Below are 22,798 nucleotides of genomic sequence, written 5' to 3' on the forward strand. Positions count from 1 at the left end.
ATCACCAAGTAAGTTAAAATCGATCAATGCGAGTTGGACTCGCGCACGAAGGGTTCCGTACCACAATAGAGCAAAAATAGGCTGAAAATAATTGTGTTTTTTGTATGGGAGCCCCCCTTAATTATTTAATTTATTTAAATTATATTATTAAATATTAAAGTACAAATAGAACTGAGTATTTCGTGAATATTTCAAGTGCCCAAGTGCCAAGATGCGTGACTTAAATAAATAAATAAAAATAAATAAAATATCAATTGCCGCTAAAACAACAAATACCTACTACAAAAGTGATTTTTTTGCTATATTTTGATCGATATTAATAACGGCAATATATAAGCAGTTGAAATATGCAAGAAATACTCAGTTTTATTGGCACTTTAATAATTTACAATAAAATTTAAATAAATTAATTAAGTGGGTCTCCCATACAAAAAAACTCAAATTTCAGCCTATTTTTGGTCTATTGTGGTACGGAAACTTCGTGCGCGAGTCCATCTCGCACTTGGCCGGTTTTATTATTATTCGTAGGCAATGATATTCTATGTTACTAACGTAACTAGATTGGAAGTTTACGGTAGCAACGCGTTGCCACTTCGAAGATGCCTGCAGGCATATCTCACATACATAATGACATAACGAATATATGACTTGACATTGTCTTTTGAACAAAAAAGTGGTTACGCATTTCTGAGAATCTTTTGTAAGACATTGCTACTCTAGTATTTTAGAAACTCAGAAACTCATTGTTCGTAGGCACAAACTATTGTTGGTTAACGCTGAGCTGTTTTCCACGTTAGATTGTTTGCCTTGAATAAAATGAGCACTGCAGATTCGAGTGTTCTTACTAGGCTGCCACGGCTTGGTATTATCTAGATAAAAAATAAAATAAAACATACAGTACACAAACAGAACATTTGGAGTTTATATATTTTGGATACGTTCCCGGTATCAAATCATCATAATAATTACATTCTTCTGACAGCTTTTATCCACTCATTTCTTTTTTTAATTTCCCAATTCCGATTCGGAAACGAAAAAACCATTAGTTAATTTATGATTCCGAGATTGAGAATTTTTGCATCCCACAACACAACCTTGTACCTTGTACCTCGTACCACCCATTTTTTATTTTTTAGAGCATTTTTTAACATTTTCACCTAAACTGAATACCGTAAACCGTAAAGCTGATCGCACTCAAACGCCCGCCAATTGCCTGAATCTGCCACACGCCGCGCCACTAGCGTTATACAAGAGGCGTATTATTGTCAATTTTTGTATCTGACTGAGAGCAAAGATGTTGAGGAATTTATTTTAGCTAAAAACCTCCTCTATCATTTAACACCAAAAATGAACCAGTTTAATATGCTAGATTTTATACAAAAACCCAATAACCAAAAAAATACACAAAAAACCGTAACTGTTTTTCCATGTTTTGTTACACGAATATTAAAACATAATGTCTGTATGATAGTAGTCTATTTATTTAGCTATCGCTGACGTTTACTTATGAAAAAGTGGTCAAATTAGGAAAAGAGCCCGAGTAAAAAATAAAATGGCTAACATTTTCCAACCATGAGAGAGAGAAAAAAAAATAGAAGCCACTTTGTCGACAAAAAATGCCTTATTTCATAAAATTAAAGGATCGGACACCGGTGTTGGGACACATTGTATAATACATTCACATTTTACATGCCTAGTATGACGAGGCACAAAATACATGACGTGTTTGTTATCCCCTCCTCCTGATTTTATATAAGTATGACGTTGGTTTAGTACATTTATAATCAATTCTAATTTACCCAAATGTATTTTGGTGCGTGTCAATGTCTGAATCTTGAACTATTTTGTGTCATCAATGATCAATCGGTTCTTTTATTTTACTATGTCTCTATGCCTTACCTTCGAGCAATGGAAGAGGGACGCCTAGAGCCAACTTTGTGACTTACAGCAAAAAAACTGTATATTACGGCATTCAGAATCCCCGTGAAAATCAAGATCACTGAAAACTAAAATCTAACATGAGCTCCCAGTTTTTTTATGAAATAAGGGGGCAAACGAGCAAACGGCTCACACATGGGCCTGTCACGGGCCTGATGGAAAGCAACTACCATCGCCCATCATGGACCCTCGCAACATCAGAAGAGGGAATCCGCTCTCTTCTTGAAGGTATGCAGGTTGTATTATATTGGTCCGGAAATACTACCTGGTGACAGTTCATACGCGGCGGCTACCGCGAGTGTGTGATGAATAATTATAATTAATATTTTCCAAGTCAAACGACTAGCCGCCGATCTCATCAAAATCTTCCAAATACGATGGAGGGTTTAAAGTGCCCAAATAGGTGCGCAATACACAGGGATCACTCTCTCCCATCAGGTGGGATGGCTACCGATTCCACCGGTGAGAGAACTCGCAAAGGACTGCTTTGCATGCTCGGTTTACACATCACATAATATGATGGACTTTCTTAGAACAGCGAAACGAAACAACGAAAAACTTTTGTATCCTCCTGAACTCCATCGATAGTTTCAGTAAATCGACCGTCTTGACCGACTTGGCCTTGATTGCACTAACTTTTACTTAGACTTTGGCTAGACTTTTGACTTTATAATAAATAAAAAACTCTTTATTCAAACTATTAAAGAAACAAATCAGTTGACAAAGGTTACAAAGAAAAGTTTGAAATGGCGGCCTTACTGCTGGAAGCAGTCTCTTCCAGGCAACCATAAACTTAACTTAAACTTAACAAAACAAATAACTGATAACACCCCTCTTTTTTGTCAGGGGTTAAACATATTGTTTCCCGCCATTTACTTGACACAGGCCATCGTTATACAAGGTGTAACAAAAGTAAGTGATAATACTTTAAGGTGTGTAAGTGTCCTTCACTGTAAAATTAGCAGCGCTGAAAGAGCTAAATATATTTTGTGATTTGTATGGACAAGCACCCTCGCGTTACGAATTTATTCATACAAAGGCGAAAAAATAGAACTACTCTTTCAGCCCTGATACATTTGCAGTGTAGTTGAACCCTATACAGCATGACTGGTGAGTGGTGAGACATGTTTAACACTTAAGAAGTGTAATCGGTACTCGATTTTGATTATAATTATGTAACAAAATTAGGTACTTTATTTTTGACCAAATTTCCCTTTAAATAAATGAATCATGGACATAAGTAAATTACTATGCGGCCGGCCGCGGCGCGGTGGCGTGCGCTGTCCATGCGTTGGGTACATTTACTCAGTGGTCGATAGATAAATATTTTTTTTATATTATTTGTTTTTTCATGTAATATAATAGCCAAATATCCTGTCCTCGAGTATTGAACATGTCTCACCAGTCACCAGTCATGTTGTATTATGTATAGAGGACTCTCTAAGGTATTATCACTTAGTTTTGAATAGCCAATAAGTATACAATGTTACTCTACTTATGTTACTAAATAAGATATAGCAAATTAAATCATCGAAAGAGATTTTCTCCCCTCCCCTCCTCCTCTCCCTCCTCTCCCTCCCCTCCATTCCCCTCCCTGGAAATGTGAAAAAAATCACGGGAGAAGTAATTATGCTGAATTTAAAAGGAAAACTGTCACGGCTAAGAAGACTTCAAAAGTTATATAGTAATAGTCGATCAACTAAAAAAATGTATTCGGCGAAGTATAAAGGAACTTTTCGTTCAAATTCCTATGAACGGAACTGAGATGATGTTTTTAGTAGTGTAAAACACGTTATAAATGTACATTCATTGACCATACAAACATTATCAAAAACTAGTGGTACTACGGAACCCTATACTGCTTGTGGCCCGACACGCGCTTCGCCGTGACTCGGCGCGACACAATTTTGGTCTTTCAGCGCTGCTACTTTCACAGTGAACTCTCTACGAGGAACACGTACACACCCTAAAGTATTATCACTTATTATTGTTACACCTGTATAAGTGACCATTAGGTCACTTATACTTTACACGTACTTACTTCGGGACGATTTACAATTCAAATGAAATGTCTTGTAGCACGAAAGAAAAAGTTCCGGTAATTTTGTAGCTGCATATAACAAAAAATTAAAACCGACTTCCAAGGTTAAAACAATGATAATATGAACTAAAAAGTATTAAATAACTCTTACTCTTTAATAGTGCCTTTTTCAGAATTCGTCTAAATCTCAACTATTTCTGTACATACTACAGTCTTCATTACTTTGAAGTCGGTACCAGTCCCAAGTTTCAGATATTCTGGTACGGTCCGACTTCAAAATAATGAAGACAGTAGTGTGTACAGAAATAGTTGAGATTTAGACGAATTCTGAAAAAGGCAATATTAAAGAGTAAGAGTTATTTAATACTTTTTAGTTCATATTATTATTGTTTTAACCTTGGAAGTCGGTTTTAATTTTTTGTTAAAAATAATAATTTCACTTTTCTTAGTCATCTACAAGATAAGGTTTTATGCGTAAATAACCACTACGAATGTTAACAATTCACATTTTGTTACTGTAAGCGAAATTGTGGTAAATGCTTGCAGTTATCTAAGCAATGCTGCAATTTCTAAACTTTTATCTTTAAAGGTTCAGGAGTTCTGTTCAGTGTCTCTGGGTCCAGGACACCTTCGTATGAAATTTCACTTATTTGTAACATAATATGTTTAAGTTACTAAAAACAACTTCGTAACCACTATGTGTGTTTTAATAAATTTCAAGGATTTACCTCGACTGCTCATAGATCCCATCATCAGATCACCACTGTCGTAATTGATATACAAAATTTAGTTTATATTCTATACAACAACACAAGAATTTAAAAAATCAGTCCAGAAACAGCGAAACAATCATCAAAAACATCAGCTTCGATGCAAAATATCACGAAAAGTACCGCTTATTGGGTCATAATGTGATGACCCATGGTATAAATATAATTGTGATGATGATGATTAATCAAATTGATATATTGGATTATGCTTTCAGTGGTTTAAACAACGCCAAAATCCCCGAACCTGTATCTATAAGGATTCAAAAGTTCTGTTGGGTACCTTCGGATCCAGGGTATAACCTGGTGTGAAGTCTTACTTTTTGGTAGCATGTGCCTTGAATACTTCAGAAAAAATTAAAATCACTATATGTTTCCATACAAATTTCAAGGAGTCCCTCTATTCCTCAAGGATCTCATCATCAGATCACCACTTTTGTGAACTTGGTACCAAATTCGAGTTAAACCCTATACAACACAAAAATAATTTTGAAAATCGGACCACAAACAGCTGAGTAATCGTTGAGCATACAAAAAAAAGATACGAGTACATACAGCCGAACGTATTACCTTTTTGGAAGTCGGTCAAAAATATAACTTAAACTTGGCATGGTGCCCTCTGCGATCCACTAGGGTGGTTTTAACCGCTTGACCGTTATTTATAACCACATGTTACTAAATGTACGTATAATGTTAATTTAAATTCAATTACGGACGCCTTGGTTTCCGTAGGTAACTGTAATTGTAGCGGAATTGTAATTGTAGCGGAATTATTATTTGTTCACTTAAACTATATAGTGTGCTCCTATAAACTTAAATACTGATTTAATCTTTCCTTGATTCACATCCTGTATTCATGTAGTTTAGTCGGTTATAAACGGTTCCACTAGTGAGTAGGCCCTAAGAGAATACGTTTTTCACTCTTGTTAATACACGAGCTGAAAAAGTATTATTTGTCTGTCAAGCCGGAGATATTCTAAAAAATATTTTCTAATGTTTTTCAATAGTTATCATACTAATCTGACCAATACTTCATAATAAAATCGTTATAACTTCTTAACTATCTGACAGAGCATAGAAGTAAAGGAATTTATTTAAGATGAAAGAAATTTATATCTATATTTTTAAAATAAAAAAGAATCTGTTTAATGCGCTATATTTTTCACAATAAGCCATTAATGAAAAAAATACAACATTTTTTCCTTAAATTTTGGTTTTTTATGTTTATTTTCACGAAATTCATAGTGTATTATAGCCTGTGTAAGCGTAGTCCATAAGTTTAGCTATTAAAATTAATAAGACCTTTATTATCTTCACAGGATATTTACATGAGAAGTATTAATTGAATGAATGAATTACTTACATAAGAAAGCCCGAGAAAAACTAAAATGGCTGCCATTTTACAACCGTGAGAGAGAGAAAAAAATTGAGAGCCAATTTGTTGATGAAATAATTATGCCATAGGTACATCGCGACATTAAAGGATCGGACACCGGTGTCGCGACACATTGGATATGGCGCAATTATTATTTTTGTGACCTTTGACCTTGAAATTTAATAGTTGCGCACACCCTACCATATATTATGTAGGTTTTGAGACAACATTTAGGGTGCCAATATACAAATATTTACAGACAAGACTTACAGCTGGGTATCTCGAATTCCGAGATTCTTACCTAATTTAAGCTAAGTTGACTGGACCATAATATTATTATCTATTCTGTACTGAAATTAACTCAGGTAAGAAAATGTGGTTTTTTATAAATATAAAACTAAAACTTGAAACAGGAACTAATAGGTTATAAATCCATACTAATATCCATACTAATATTATAAATGCGAAAGTATCTCTGTCTGTCTGTCTGTCTCGCTTTCACGCCAAAACTACTGAACCGATTGCAATGAAATTTTGTACACAGTTATTCTAGAGTCTGAGAAAGGACATAGGCTACATTTTGATGTGGGAAAATATCATATTTCCATGAAAATATCGATGAAAATGAATTCGCATTGCGCGTGGCCAGCGCTTATCCCGGGGGTCCGGGGTTCGAGTCCCGCAGGCGGAACAAAAAGTTTTCAATGTTCCTGGGTCTTGGATGTGTATTAAAATAAAATTTAAAAAATCTTAAACATATTTTATGATGCAATGAACATTATAGTTCTAATACGATTCAACAGATGGCGTTTTATTTTTTACTTCATTGTAACATAGAACTAATCATACTTATTAGTTTGATTAGTAAACCGCGATGTCAACAAAATTGGTGTCAAAAGCTTTTATAAAAAAACCATGGTACCCCTTAAATCAATACAGCTGTGCAGTGTGCACACAATAAGTATTTCATTTTTTTAAATTAAACTTTATATTTTATGCCAAATTTTAAAGCTTATTTGGCCCCCCAATTACACAACTTTACCCATAAACTATTTATCATTGATAGGTTTAAGGTTACGTCAATGCACAGATAAAGTACTGAGTTATTTAATACCGTAGAATAGATATAACAATCGAAAAAAATCGAAACTTCAATGTATGATGATACCACCTCTTATAGATAGACTTTTGAGCAAGCGTCAGCGCGATGTAGAAGACGCACGGCGCCATCTATTATGAATTTTTGGATTTTGGAATTTGAACAAATTTACGCATTTTCACCCCCTGACAACCCTTTTTTCCAGTAAAAAAAGTAGCCTATGTCCTTTCTCAGGCTTTAGACTATCTGTATACAAAATTTCATTACAATTGGATCGGTAGTTTTGGCGTTTGGCGTGAAAGCGAGACTGACAGACAGACAGAGATACTTTCGCATTTATAATATTAGTATAGATTATGTGCACACTGCACAGCTGTTTTTGGGTATTTTGGTTAATTAAGGGCCGCGCTACACCGGAATGGCAGCGGCGAGGCGAACACTTTCAGCGCTGCCAATCCGGTGTAGCGCGGCCCTAAGAGGGGTACCACTTAGCAGGGTTTTAAAAAGTTTTTAAATTTGACACAAATTTTGTTGACACCGCGCGCTATAAACTAAAGTCCACGCGGACGAAGTCGCGGGCAACAGCTAGTAATTAATAAAGGCAATAAATAATGAATGTCAAAAATATTTAAATAAGTAAGTACTTATAGTTAGTTTAAAAGTCAAGGTTTTCAATTTGTATATTTTAGTGAAAATCTATTTTTCCACTAAGACATTACAGTGTAAGGCAAAAAGAGGCTTCTACTCTACTAAAAGGGCAAAAAAATTACATAATAATTAAAGGTCTAATAAAAATTATAGTGTAGCCATTGGCAAACGGACTGGACACGAATACTGACTTTGAACTTGTGTCTCTATAGATAAATTAGTATTTCTAGTGCTTGTCTGATTATATATAATATACATAATTGATATAATATCTGGAATTTATATTTCCAGTAAGATGGTGTTTTCCGACGAATCTGACGTTTTTAGTGGCATTCCAAATATTCCGGAGTTCTACAAAGGGAAGACAATTCTAGTGACAGGAGGAACAGGTATTATTTTAAAACATTTTGTTACCCTCCCTTTTAAAATATTTTTAATAATAATATTATCTAACATAATATCGGTTCTATAAAATATACAAACATTTTTATAGGTTTCTTGGGAAAGTTATTAATAGAGAAGCTGCTTTACTCGTGCCCGGACTTAAAACAGATTTACGTTTTCATCAGAGACAAGAAAAATGTTCTACCAGAAAAAAGATTAGCAGCAATGTACAATAATTCGGTAATAACGTCTAATCTATTTCATACTTAGTGCTTTGATAGAAGAGGTACATATTTAAAAGCTAGATCATTATGTACATTTTTGTGGACGATGTTGCCTTTGATTGCTTCTTTTTTGGATAAAAAGATGGCCCCGTGCGAGTTTCTTATGCCGGTTCTCGCCGGTAGGCACCATGTAGACCTTCTGAAAACATTCTGTATCTCAAGAACCACGCTAGATAGACAGTTGAAATTTTAATAGATATGTATTTCTGTTGCCGCTCTAACTACAAATACTAAACAAACAACTAAAACATTTAAGGGCTACCGTACAAAAAACGCGTTTTTTGCCTTTTTTTCTCGATAAGTATCTATAATAACAACAAGTAGTAGGTATTTGAATAATAGTCACTATAAATAATCAATTGTATTTACACTTTAATAATATTAAAACAGTGTATCTTATGTATCTTATATCTTTAAACGAGCAATTCTTGTATATATTTTACGCTCAAAGACCGAAATCGCTCAATGAGCGAAAAAATGGCTCACAACGCGTTGTGGTCACAGTGAAACAGCCACGACGCGATATTCGCGTCGTGGCTCTAATGAAAACGGCCACGACGCGTTCTGGCAATTACAAAAAGACCATAACGCGAAATTCGTGTCGTGGCTGATATGCTATTCGTTTTTCTTGATTTTTTCTTGATTGATTAATCGTCCATAGGTATGGAAGATTATATTTAAATTACCACGCGTACTACAAAATATTTTTTCTGTTACTAAATCATGGCATAACGTGTTTTTCATTATTAATTGAAAATATCCATAGTTCCATAATATCCGTGCTAATATTATTACTGTCTGTCTGGCGCTGGTTATGGATATTTTATTCGTGTTTTATCGAATACCGAGCAAAGCTCGGTCAAATAGCTAGTATTAATAAAATTACAATTAAATAAGTAATCAAGGCGGCTCCCATACAACAACAAAAAAAAACAATTTTCCCTGTTTTTGCTCTATAATCGTATTGCCTTTGTGCGCGAGTCCAACTCGCACTAAGCAAATTTTTTCTTAATATGCAGATTGCAGGCGCATGCTGTTCTGTTAATATCAGACCACTTAATTTGAGGTAGTAGAATAAATTCTTATACGGTCTGTGCTCTATTACAGTGTTTCGAGCGACTTCGAAAGGAACGAGATGGTCTGTTTCAGGCTAAAGTGAAGGCTATATCCGGAAATATGTTGGACTCAAATTTAGGTAAGATGCCTTATTAGCAATTTTTTAAGTAAATATTTCTTTGAATACTATATTATTACTACTTACTATACTATATTACTCTTTATTATATATATCTATATATAATAAAGAGTAATATACTAGCTAAAAGCCGAGCTCTGTGAGGGCTCGCGTCGTCACACCTTGACTGACTGGTGATAACACATCTACATAATATAAATAAAAAAATCTTGACAGACTGATGATAACACGTCTACGTAAAAATAAAAATTACTATGTGAAAGCACAAATCAATACGCGTGATAGTTTTTCTGTAAAATGTATTACAAAATGTAAACGTTGTAGTACTAGGTGATATGTTTCAGTAAGTACAGTTAACCCTCGGATGATCGCGTTTTTAAAATAATGCCGTTGGTCACCTGGGGGTCTTTGAAAGCCCGAAAATTAAATGACCTAAAAATTGCATAAATTTATATATTTCTTCACCATTTTATGTATATTATTATTGTTCAATAATAATCAGACTCAATCAAAAAATTAATAATATTATGAAAATTATTAACACAGAATGTAAAAATATAATTCAAAAAATTTCAGCTGGGGACCGTAAAATTGGAAATATGAAAAAAAAACAAAATTATTTTTAAATTGTAATAATACATGTAGGTAACTAAAATAACAGTTAAATTTCTTATAACTTAGCCTGCAATTTAAAAACTAAGTCCAAATAACTGTTACGTGCTAGGGTTCGAGGATTTGGAGAGAAAGAGCTGGTGACTCTCTTAAAGACTCTATTAACACTGCACTAAACACTAAGCCACAACACTTAGCACTAAGTCCAAGCACTAATCACTAGGTCCAATCACTAAACACTATCACGGTCCTAGGTCGTAGCCAAGTCGCAGGTTTCACTGGTTCACTCACTATTGATCACTTGTTGTCACCCCGAAATCGCCTTAATGATAGCTCGAAACGAACTGAATTAAACTGCCGCGCAGTCTACCTGCGGCTTTTTATATGGCGAGACGAATTCCAGAAAGTTCCCGATACACGTAAACAAGTAAACAAGTGTCGGAACTTTCTAGGAGGCTCGAGCATGTACCACAATAAACATAAACAACTAAACACGTAAACACGTAAACAAAATAAACCGGTAAACACGTAAACAAGACACTTCTAGAAAGTTCGAGCACAGTCTATTCGAGTATGTACTAGCGCACCTAACGCCATCTAGTATTGAGTAGGGGATTTATGTTGCCTGTGTTCCCTCGGTAAGTTTTACTGGTTTGTCGCTAGATGGCACTACGTGTCCGTATACCATGTACCGTAACATATAAGTAAACTATTGAATGTTAAACATTGAAAATTTTTCAGCATAAAAACCTATATTTTATATATTTTCCTGTTCTAACACTTAAGAAATATGGTAAATATACCAATAATTACTTTCTCATCATCATGAAAAAATAATTATCATCATTTCGGTCTAGGTAGCAAAATATGCAATTTTAGAAAAGTGCGTCTAAAGCTTCTTCTAAGTGACATAAAGCAATGAGAACCAACACACGATGATTTTTATTGATTTATTAATAGAATATAACGAAAATCACAAAAGAAATCTATTTCGGTGTGAAAACTGTATGGAAATATCAAATCAAATATAGTGACGCGGTTGGTCACCTGGGGGTCTTTAAGGACCCCAGCGTTAATAATCACGTAAAAATCTGTAGCACACAACACATGCACGAGAGCTCAGACGAGTGGCGATTATATTGAAATATAATTCCTTGCTACGATTAATTTAAATATAGTTTTTTTACGTTTTCGCAAACTCCGGGCTTTTAAAGACCTCACGTGGGGTTAAAATTATTGTCGGCAGGTTTATCGGAGGAAGACCGTGTGCTGGTTACAACGACAACCGACATTGTGATACACAGCGCAGCTAGTGTCAGGTTAGTTACATAATATACAGCATGGCTGGTGAGACCTGCGGGGCTAAATGGTCGCTTTGAAGAATCGCATGATATGAATCATAATATGATTAATTTTTCTAAAATCGCAAAATGCAACTCTGCTTGCAATTCATTTCTGTATTTTTGTACTGATTTGACATTTGTCAGTTTGACAGTTTTGACAATTCATTTGCTGAATTGATTGAGAGGAATTGCTAAATGATACCATTTTAGCCCCTCAGATCGATACTTAAGGAGAGTACTCGGTACTCGATTCTCATTATACGTAATACGTGGCTACTTTGCATTTATTATTACGCAATAAATAATATGGTTCATAATATTATGTTTTGAAAATGTTTATTTTATAGATTTGATGACCACTTAAGAGATGCGTTTAATATTAATGTGAGGGCAACTTTACTACTGATGGAATTAGCGATGCAAATGTGTAATTTAAAGGTAATTTTACTTTTGATGAAAGTTAACCAGCCTTTCATCAGCTAGTCGATGGGGCCCAAATATATCAGTTTTATGATGACGGATACAATAATTTTCAGTGCTACGTTCACATATCGACGTCCTTCTGCAACATAAAGCTTGGTGAAGCCATAGAGGAGAAGATTTACCCGCCGCTGGCTGACTGGAGGACCATCAGAGAGATTTGTGATAATGGAGACTTTCATACTATTAACACTTTAACTCCAAAGTAAGAATACTTATATTTGCTCGCTACAAAATATTTACATGAGAACATAATATATTATTACTAGCTGTTGCCCGCGACTTCGTCCGCGTGGACTTCAGTTTATAGCGCGCGATGTCAACAAAATTGGTGTCAAAAGCTTTTATAAAAAAACCCTGGTACCCCTTAAATCAATACAGCTGTGCAGTGTGCACACAATAAGTACTTCATTTTTTTATATTAAACTTTATATTTTATGCCAAATTTTAAAGCATATTTAGCCCCCCAATTACACAACTTTACCCATAAACTATTTATCATTGATAGGTTTAGCCCCAATTTCACCAACGTCTTTTAGTGTTAACAGCTTGTTAAAATGTCCTGTCTTCTCTTTCATTCATATGAAAAACGAAACAGCTAACGTGATACTAATTCGAGCATTAACTTTAACAGTCGTTGGTGAAATTTGGTCTTAAGGTTACGTCACTGCCTGCACAGATAAAGTACTGAGTTATTAAATACCGTAGAATAGATATAACAAACGAAAAAAATCGAGACTTAAATGTAAGATGATACCACCTCTTATAGAAAGACTTTTGAGCAAGCGTCAGCGCGATGTAGAAGACGCACGGCGCCATCTATTATGATTTTTTTGAACAAATTTACGACCCTTACAACCCTTTTTTCCAGTAAAAAAGTAGCCTATGTCCTTTCTCAGGCTTTAGACTATCTGTATACAAAATTTCATTACAATCGGTTCGGTAGTTTTGGCGTTTGGCGTGAAAGCGAGACTGACAGACAGACAGACAGACAGATATACTTTCGCATTTATAATATTAGTATAGATTATGTGCACACTGCACAGCTGTTTTTGGGTATTTTGATTAATTAAGGGCCGCGCTACACCGAAATGGCAGCGGCGAGGCGAGCACTTTCAGCGCTGCCATTCCGGTGTAGCGCGGCCCTAAGAGGGGTACCACTTACCAGGGTTTTAAAAAGTTTTTAAATTTGACACAAATTTTGTTGACACCGCGCGCTATAAACTAAAGTCCACGCGGACGAAGTCGCGGGCAACAGCTAGTTATGAATAAAAACAATAATATGTAATAAAGTAGGTATGATTAGTTCTGTTACAATAATGAAGTAAAAAATAAAACGCCATCTGTTTTCATATATAAGAATTAAAATGTTGATTGCATTGATATATTTTCTGGATGGAATATAGGCCAACACGGTACACTCGAACTCCTTAGAAATGCAGTAGGAGTTCTATAAGATAAGATAGATTGATTATTATTATACCAAGTGATAATATTATTAAACATAATATTCTAACGTATTAAAAACTATAAACAAAAACATAATAACTAATAAGTATGATTAGTTCTATGTTACAATCAGGCACTTCAAGGAGTAAGAATAATTATTATTTAATACTTTTTTGTTCATTATAAATTATTATAGTGTTTTACCCTGGAAGTCGGTTTTAATTTTTTGTTAAAAATAATAATTTCACTCTTTTTAGTCCTTTATAAGGTTTCCTGTACAGACTAATGCTTAGTGACTTTGGATCCAGGATACACTTTCATGATGTGAGAACTCATTGTCTGAGATCACTACCACTTCAGAATTGCTTAAGCAACTCCAAGCATATACAACCGTATAATATTCAAGCAATGATAAAATTAATGTTTATACGCCTGTATTTAAAGGCTCTAAAGTTCTGTTCAGTGACTTTCTTTCTATCATTACACTAATGAAAACTCATCAGCTCAACATAATATAATATTATGCTCAAATATAACTATAATCGTCCGTATACATTTTAAGGAGATTAGCATACCTCAAAGATCTCATGATCAAATTGCTAACTTGGTAACCTAAACACCAAGGTCGAATCATTTACATTGAAATAACATTATAATTTTTTAAATCGTTCGACAAATTCGGGTTTCGATCTTAAAGACGATTAAAAGTACCAATAATAGGGTCATAACTAGAAAATTCATGATCTGGTGACTGGTGGTAGTGATGATGATGATGATGAATGTAACTTGCATAGTAGCATATGCTTTCAGTTTGTATGGTGCGCACAATCTTTTTATGACAGTTTGATATTGATTTGATAGAAAGCGAGAGAAAGTCCGTTTTTGATACTAATGTCGTTTATTGATCGACTTATAGAATGATATGAGTACGCGCGGAATGATTGATGACATTCGGTCATCAATCATTGAAGTCAAAGAATCGAACTGAAGTTATTGCTAACAATTACTTAAATCGTGTCAAATGCTGATGATAAAATTTTGTGTACGTGCTTGCCCGTACACAGTTCTTAAACCAACTCCGAAAGCTGCAAACTTGTATTTATAAGGAATACGGAGTTCTCTTAGCACCATCGGAACCATGGTATATTATCTAATTGCAAAATCTTGCTTTTTGGTAGCATATGCTTAGGATACTTCTCATATAATCGAAATCACTATATATTTCCATATAAATTTTGAGGAGTTCCCTCGATTACTCATGGATGTATGGTGGAAGAGTGGTGATGATGATGATGATTAATTAAATTTGCATAGTAGTATATGCTTTCAGTTCTTAAGATAACGCTGAAACCCCATAATATGTATGTATAAGGAGTAAGGAGTTCTGTTCACCACCTTCGAACCATGGTGTACCCTGGTGCAAAATCCTACTTTTTGGTAACATATGCCTAAAACACTTCATATGAAACCAAAAACAACATATATTTCCATTTGAATTTTGAGGAGTTCCCTCGATTACTCATGGATCCCATCATCAGGTCACCACTTTTGTGAAAATAGGACCAAATTGGAGTAAAACCTAATATAACAAAACAAAAATTTTGAAAATCGGTTCACAAACGGCGGAGTAATCGTTGAACATACATAAAAAAAAACATATCCACAGCCGAACGTATAACCTCCTCGTTTTTGGAAGTCGGTTAAAAATAATAGTTTGTTTTGTAGACTAAATTGTAAAAATATATATTTCCAGACTACTGGGCGAGTACCCCAACACGTACGTGTTCACGAAGCACTTGGCGGAGCAGGCGGTCAACGAGCACAGGGGCGAGCTGCCCATCATCGTAGTCAGGCCGTCCGTAGGTAAGATATTGTACCTTACAGGCTACTGAGCGAGTACCTACCCCAACACGTACGTGTTCACGAAGCACCCGGCGGAGCAGGCGGTCAGCGAGCACAAGGGCGAGCTGCCCATCATCGTAGTCAGGCCGTCCGTAGGTAAGATATTGTACCTTACAGGCTACAGAGGGAGTACCTACCCCAACACGTACGTGTTCACGAAGCACCCGGCGGAACAGGCGGTCAGCGAGCACAAGGGCGAGCTGCCCATCATCGTAGTCAGGCCGTCCGTAGGTAAGATATTGTACCATACAGGCTACTGAGCGAGTACCCCAACACGTACGTGTTCACGAAGCACCCGGCGGAGCAGGCGGTCAGCGAGCACAGGGGCGAGCTGCCCATCATCGTAGTCAGGCCTTCCGTAGATAAGTTCTAATTACTTACTTACACTGGCCATCATAGACGGACTGAGAGTTGTAGTCGGAAGTCCCGACTGCAACTTGCGGATGCGTCGGGAGTCCCGACTTTTGTACCGACCGCTCAAGAACTGCTTGAGCGGTCCGTGTATTGAGGATATGAATTTAGTATGGTAAACTTTCTAGAAAAACCCTCATTATGCGTAGGTGTATAATTGGGCTTCTAGGGTTAATACGAGTATAAGGCTTGCGGCCCGCCATTAGCTTGTTTTGCCACCTCGTGGCCCTTTCCGACCGCTGCTCTAGAGCGATCGCGTTGAAATCGAACACGAATGCAACACGACAGTATCATGCAGTAACATAGCAGGATTAGCAGGTATACATACCTTTTTTAGCCCCCGACAAAAAAGGGGTGTTATAAGTTTGACGTGTCTGTCTGTCTGTGTGTGTATCTGTCCGTGGCATCGTAGCATGTAAACGGGTGGACCGATTTTGATCTAGTTTTTTTTTTGTTTAAAAGCTGACATGATCGAGAGTGTTCTTAGCTATAATTCATTATCATCAACCTGCTCAGTGCTGCAAAATCTGGGATTATCTGGTTCATGAAAGGCCGTTGGCAACTTACAGTCGTTTGATATTGAAAGTAAACAACACACTATACTAGTATATTATATTTTATTCTTATTATCATAATATTTTTTATTACAATTATTTTTAACCGACTTCCAAACAGGAGGAGTCTAGACGTTCGGCTCTGGATATATTTTTTATGTATGTTCAACGATTACTCCGCCGTTTATGAACCGATTTTCAAAATTTTTCTTTTGTTGTACATTGTATTGTTTCGAGTAGGTATCATGTTCACAAAAGTGGTGGTCTAGTGATGGAAACCATGAGAAATTGAGGTGACTCCTTGATATTCAAATGGGAACATATGGTCCCAGAAAACGTTCAAAATCTTTCGTTTAATAACCTTCTTGGGATTCCAACCAACACGCCCAATTAATTTCAGCCATTTTCCTCTTATTAGAGGATCTTGAGGGAATCTGTAAAACAAATGATTATGATATATAAATATAAAAAATATTTATATATTTATATGATATATAAATATAAATTCAGACGTGGGAGAGCCATGCTTCGGCACGAATGGGCCGGCTCGACCGGAGAAATACCACGTCCTCACAGAAAACCGGCGTGAAACAGCGCTTGCGCTGTGTTTCGCCGAGTGAGTGAGTTTACCGGAGGCCCAATCCCCTACCCTATTCCCTTCCCTTCCCTTCCCTTATTCCGTTTCCTTTCCATCCCTACCTTCCCCAATTACACTATTCCCTCTTAATAGGCCGGCAACACACCTGCAGCTCTTCTAATGCTGCGAGTGTCCATGGGCGACGGAAGTTGCTTTCCATCAGGTGACCCGTTTGCTCGTTTGGCCCCTTATTGCATAAAAAAAATATAAACCTTCCTCTAGTTTTAGAGTCACTCTATATTATAGTAGTTATATTATATAATAATATTAGCTATATTATACTATACTATAATATTATATTAGTTAAAATAAGATAATATGTCCTTTTTAGTTCGGCCGCACACTATCCGAATTTCTGATAACAAAAATTCGGATGCCCCGCCCCGCTCATACATTTTGACACGTCAGAAATTCTTTTAGTATGATGGGTCTACAACAAAATGTATGAACAGAGTGCGTTCCGCCGGGCGTCCGAATTTTTCTGATCATAAATTTCGGATAATGTGCGGCCGGGTTTAAGGTGATAAATATAAAGGTAAATGATTTTTATTTTAGTTTTATGTTATTGTAAATTATCGATAAGCATATCGATAAATTTGATTCAAGCACTAGCGTATGAGTAAAAAAATTTGATGAAAAATGTTTCTTCAAAATTTGTGTAATATAAGAACAATAGTACCTTTAGTTACGCAAAATATGAAAGTAAAAGGGAGGATTCACAATATTTTATTAGAAATAGAGAACTAAAGACAGAATATAGCAAAAATAAACACATCGTAGCAATTAGGACATGAAGATTAATAATTACCTGTGAAATGCACGGACGTAAAAAAAGTACGGACGGATCGCCATTAAGAAATGAGTGAAGCACCCTTAATAAGCCCAGGCGATCATATGTACACATCTTGCACAAACACTCGCACTGTAATAAGCCGATCGTACCGCCATTACGCAATTAGACTGCATCGCGGTGACACGTCTTTGTCATTCATAAATAAAAATAAATATGCCATCTTGTGTTGTAAAATGGTGCAAGAACAATACAACCTTACACAAAAAACATCAAGGAATAATATTTCATAGGTAAGATAACATATTTTTAAAGTATTTTGATAAAATAATGTAAATATTAATTCAACTTCAACAGGTCAGTAATGTCCATAACAAAGTGGGGAAATTTTCCCCAAACCGGGGAAAATTTTAAATTATTTTTAAATAATCAAATAATTAATTTTATTGTCTTTTATTAGTGTCATGTAAGTATTTAGCATACTATTGACCAGTAATTAGGCAGGAATATAATAATAGGGATGTAGACAGTAAACGAAATCTAATACAAATTATTGTTTTTTTGAGAGTTTGTATTATAGAATTACCGAAAATGGAAATATTTTACGTAATAACTTTATAATATTTTTTATATTTAATAAGTGATTTTTTAAATTGAAATAAGAGTGTATTTATTTTTATACATATTTTTAGGTGTAACAAAATACTTATGTACTATCAGAGAAGTTGATTCCTATGCAAATCGGGGACATAAGTAGTTTGGTTGCGTTACGTCAAACCCAGCCGACAGATCACAATTGACATTGAATTGACATAAGTATTCGACCAAATAACGTTGGTCTGTCAATTGCATAGGAATCAACTTCCTTGATGTTACATCTGTAAAATAAATATATTTCCTAAAAATAGTCTACACCCCTATTAATTTCTTAATTTACAAAAGTGGATATAATTGTTGTTTGACGACCTCTGTGGCTCAGTGGGTTCGAATCCTGCCGACGGAACAAAAAGTTTTCAAAGTTCCTGGGTCATGGGTGTGTATTAAATATGTGTATCATATAATAAAAATCTTAAATAATATTTAAGATTTTAGATATGTATAGTATTACAGTATTAAATATATTTCCGTTGTCTGGTACCCGTAACACAAGTCCTTCAGGTACTTAGCACGGGGTCAGACTGACGTGGTGTGAAGCGTCCATAGATAAAATTGTTGTCTTAGATTTCCTTCAGTAGTAGGGGAGGGAAGGTGCTATTGGTGTAGTCACCCGAGCGTCATTGAGACCTAGTAGAAATGAAAATATTGAATGGACCTCTAGACCAGGAATACATTTAACACCATGTTAGGTGATTTGATTTGACGTTAGCGCATGGTAGAACTCTCGATAGCTCTAACAGGCCGTTAACTGATTTAACAAGCCATTATTTATTTAACATTACTTGATTGTTTGATGAAACGGGTTACGGGACTTAAGTATCTTATATCTTTTCGTATACAGGTTTCTTATATAGGTTTCGGGGGCGGTAAATCTGTCTAGCTAGGAATTATTTTTAGAAAATGTCATTTTATTCGTGTTTTATCGAATACCGAGCAAAGCTCGGTCAAATAGCTAGTAATAATTTTATTATTGTAAATGTTTGTACATAATCTTTATTACTAATAATGTTATGTAAATAATATACTTCTCTGTACGTAATATGTGTTTTTTTTCTATCTATAGTGTCATAAAAATAATATTTTCATTATGACATCTTTAACAACCGCTTACATTTCTGAAGCGAAAAAAACATAAAAATATGTTTAAGTATAAAAAATACATTTAACTTGTCTGAGTTTACAAAATTTAAAAAGTAGGGAAATTTATGATTTATATGGCAACCCTCATATCACGCACACGTCCTACACGGGCGGCCATAACTAGGCTTCACTCGTGATTAGAGAAGGTTACGTCCGTACTTTTTTTACGTCCGTGGTGAAATGTATATTTTTCAGGATTCTTCTATGATTTACACTGCAAATACTTACAGCACAAGTCACAATTTTTAAATATAGTAATATTTATTCAAAATAACAAACAAATTGAACAATATATTGGAAATACCGAAAGGGCATAAAAACGATTGACGACTTTTGACGACCTGTCAAATGAAAGTGGTTACAATTTTCATTAGTTAATGGAATCAGGCGTTACTTTGTCGAAATCCATAGTTTAAATTTAGTTTGTTATTATTTTTAGCAATATTCCGCGAAAACAACTTCCACCTTTAAGTAAATGAGTGAGTGTACGCATAGGCATGCGTACAGCACCTCCCTCCTCCAACACTGCCTATGCGTACACTCGCATGCAAGAACTTGCAAACACCACCATCACACAAGCAATAATGTTGGCAAATCCGTGCAAGGCCCCTCACCACCATGCAGGTTGAAAACCTCGACGCGCGTTTCGCCCCAACACCGGAGCATCCTCAGGATGCGGACTCTACGAACAACGTCCGTTAAGTGCCGCCACCGGCCAAAATACCGCCTTTTATACACTATCGAGCCCCGCTACTATCCCCACTACCCCCATTACTCTCACTAGTACCCCCGAACATATTAATAAGCGGTGACGTAGTCAAGCAAGTTTGGTCATTCAACAATGCAAATCTGTTATTTCTCTTTTCTTTTATGATCTCTAATTGTTCCAACACACGTGTTTTGAACGTTTTCTGGGATCATATGTTCCCATTTGAATATCAAGGAGTCACCTCAATTTCTCATGGTTTCCATCACCAGACCACCACTTTTGTGAACATGATACCTACTCGAAACAATACAATATACAACAAAAGAAAAATTTTGAAAATCGGTTCATAAACGGCGGAGTAATCGTTGAACATAGATAAAAAATATATCCAGAGCCGAACGTCTAGACTCCTCCTGTTTGGAATTCGGTTAAAAATAATTGTAATAAAAAATATTATGTATTAATATACTAGTATAGTGTGTTGTTTACTTTCAACGTTTACTTTCAATGTAAGGGCTGATTTACCAGATAGATTTTACCTGAGTAATAAATAAGTAACTTTATAATGTGTTATGTGTATATTATTTACCCCTATAAGAACCTCATGTCATAACATATCCGACGATTGAAAAATCATTCCAAAAGAAAATGTGTATCTACTTTTCAATCGTCACCTTTTTTTGCCAATTAAAATTTATGATACCTAATTTGAAATACAAATCTGTCAAAGTTGCATATTATTTATTTCTTATAGAAACTCAGGTAAAATAACTCGAACGGACTATACTATCGATAACAAAATACTATACTATCGATAGTAAAATATACATCACTAGCACACGCACACATTGACAGATCGAAAATGGTCACGCATTTTCGGGTTGTCAGGTGGTCTATACGACAGTATATATTAAGTCTATGATTACAATTAAGTAATTAATGCTCCACTCTGAGTGCGGCAGATAAAGTCAGTAAATTATTATTTCATTACTTTTTTTGTTTGAACTCGACCACAGAGCGACTGCTTCGACCGCTCAAGAACTGCTCGAAATTTTTAACAGACTTCCAAAGAGGAGGAGGTTATACAAGGTGTAACAAAACTAAGTGATAATACATTAGGGTGTGTATGAGTCCCATGTATAGAGTTCACTGTAAAAGTAGCAGCGCTGAAAGAGTAAAATTTTCACAGTGACGGGTTGTCTCGAGGAGCCTGCCCCAGGTTGGGTGGACAACTTCAATGGTCCTGTGGGTATCGCTGTAGCCAGTGGACAAGGTAAGTTATTTTTACCGTGTTGTATGTTCACATTTGTATAAATGTGAACATTTTCAAGGTTCCGTGATACGCCGATTGTATAAATTATTAATTTATACGATCTTCCGATTGTACTTAAATTAGATAATAATTAATTATATAATCTGCTTAATAATTTGGCGATTTTATTAGGCATCCTTCGCGCAGTATATGGAGATAAACACGCCAGCCAAGATTATATTCCGTGCGACGCAGTCACAAAGGGCATTCTCATAGCTTCTTGGATTAGAGGAACCAAAAAGTGAGATATCTTTAAAATGTTACCAGTTCAAATCATTGCATGAGCACAAGTAAGTATACTTTAACATGATCCGAATCAAAGCTTTGTCAATTTTTAAGCAAAATCAAACCCATATTAAATAAAACATGCGCCTAGTCTCATAAGTCAGAGGTTAAAATATTATACTCATCTAACTTTATTATTCGTAGTCACCAAATAATTAGTTCATGGAATTGGTACATTTTGGTTTGCATCAAATGGGATAGTTCTGATTTTTTATATGTTGTATCATGTATGTAATGAGGTGGTAATGACAAATATAATTTTTCTACCTCGAAATCCTTCCGGAACATTGTAAAATTCATGAGATACCATTAAATTTTTGATCAGTTTTCAGTTTTTGCCATTTTTTACCACCGGTTTCACCACAAGGACCTGTTTAATAGTAGAAGTTACTAGGAATTATTTTAAAGTAGACTACAAGAAAATGAGAATATTTGGGTCTCGATAAACTGAATAGTTTCAAAGATACAGTTGTTCAAATGTTTGCAAATTTTCAAAAAAAAATTTTTTTTCGAGTTTTTACAAGTTCTCGTCAATGTGGTCAATTATTGATCTATTTTACGGCATAAATTCATATACGTTATTAAAGAAGACAATTTTTTTTCTACATAATGAGACCGATTTGGTGTATTAACTACCCCATTTGATGCAAGTGAAGACCCCTTTTATTGTACGATTTCCATGGACTAAATGAATTTGTTGCGTATCAGATGAAAAAGGTAACGTAATTTTCATACGTCTACAGCTGTTTATTTCTAGCTCCTTTTACGCTGTATTTATTAAATTGT

At 35.3% G+C, this 22,798-nt stretch overlaps 1 protein-coding gene across 1 annotated transcript; it reads left to right on the forward strand.

Moving 5' to 3' along the window:
• The first annotated feature begins 6,467 nt into the window (after positions 1–6,467).
• On the forward strand, positions 6,468–21,972 carry LOC121727048 (fatty acyl-CoA reductase 1-like). The gene is made up of 11 exons (XM_042114726.1): positions 6,468–6,486; positions 8,160–8,257; positions 8,362–8,492; positions 9,644–9,731; positions 11,590–11,662; positions 12,034–12,124; positions 12,223–12,371; positions 15,369–15,474; positions 15,544–15,748; positions 21,605–21,688; positions 21,860–21,972. Exons 2-11 carry the CDS (start codon positions 8,164–8,166, stop codon positions 21,970–21,972), a joined length of 1,134 nt encoding a protein of 377 aa, XP_041970660.1. The 5' UTR covers positions 6,468–6,486; positions 8,160–8,163.
• Positions 21,973–22,798: the final 826 nt, after the last annotated feature.

This window comes from Aricia agestis, chromosome 5 (assembly GCF_905147365.1).
Source record: "Aricia agestis chromosome 5, ilAriAges1.1, whole genome shotgun sequence".
In the NCBI taxonomy this organism is placed as follows: Eukaryota; Metazoa; Arthropoda; class Insecta; order Lepidoptera; family Lycaenidae; genus Aricia; species Aricia agestis.

What these genes read in the sequence shown, in the direction of transcription:
- LOC121727048 (XM_042114726.1), top strand. Translation starts at nt 8,164, where the DNA reads ATGGTGTTTTCCGACGAATCTGACGTTTTTAGTGGCATTCCAAATATT. An exon ending in CACAGCGCAGCTAGTGTCAG is followed by an intron (nt 11,663 to 12,033) that starts GTTAGTTACATA and finishes TTTATTTTATAG; the next exon opens with ATTTGATGACCACTTAAGAG. An exon ending in CGTAGTCAGGCCGTCCGTAG is followed by an intron (nt 15,749 to 21,604) that starts GTAAGATATTGT and finishes AAATTTTCACAG; the next exon opens with TGACGGGTTGTCTCGAGGAG.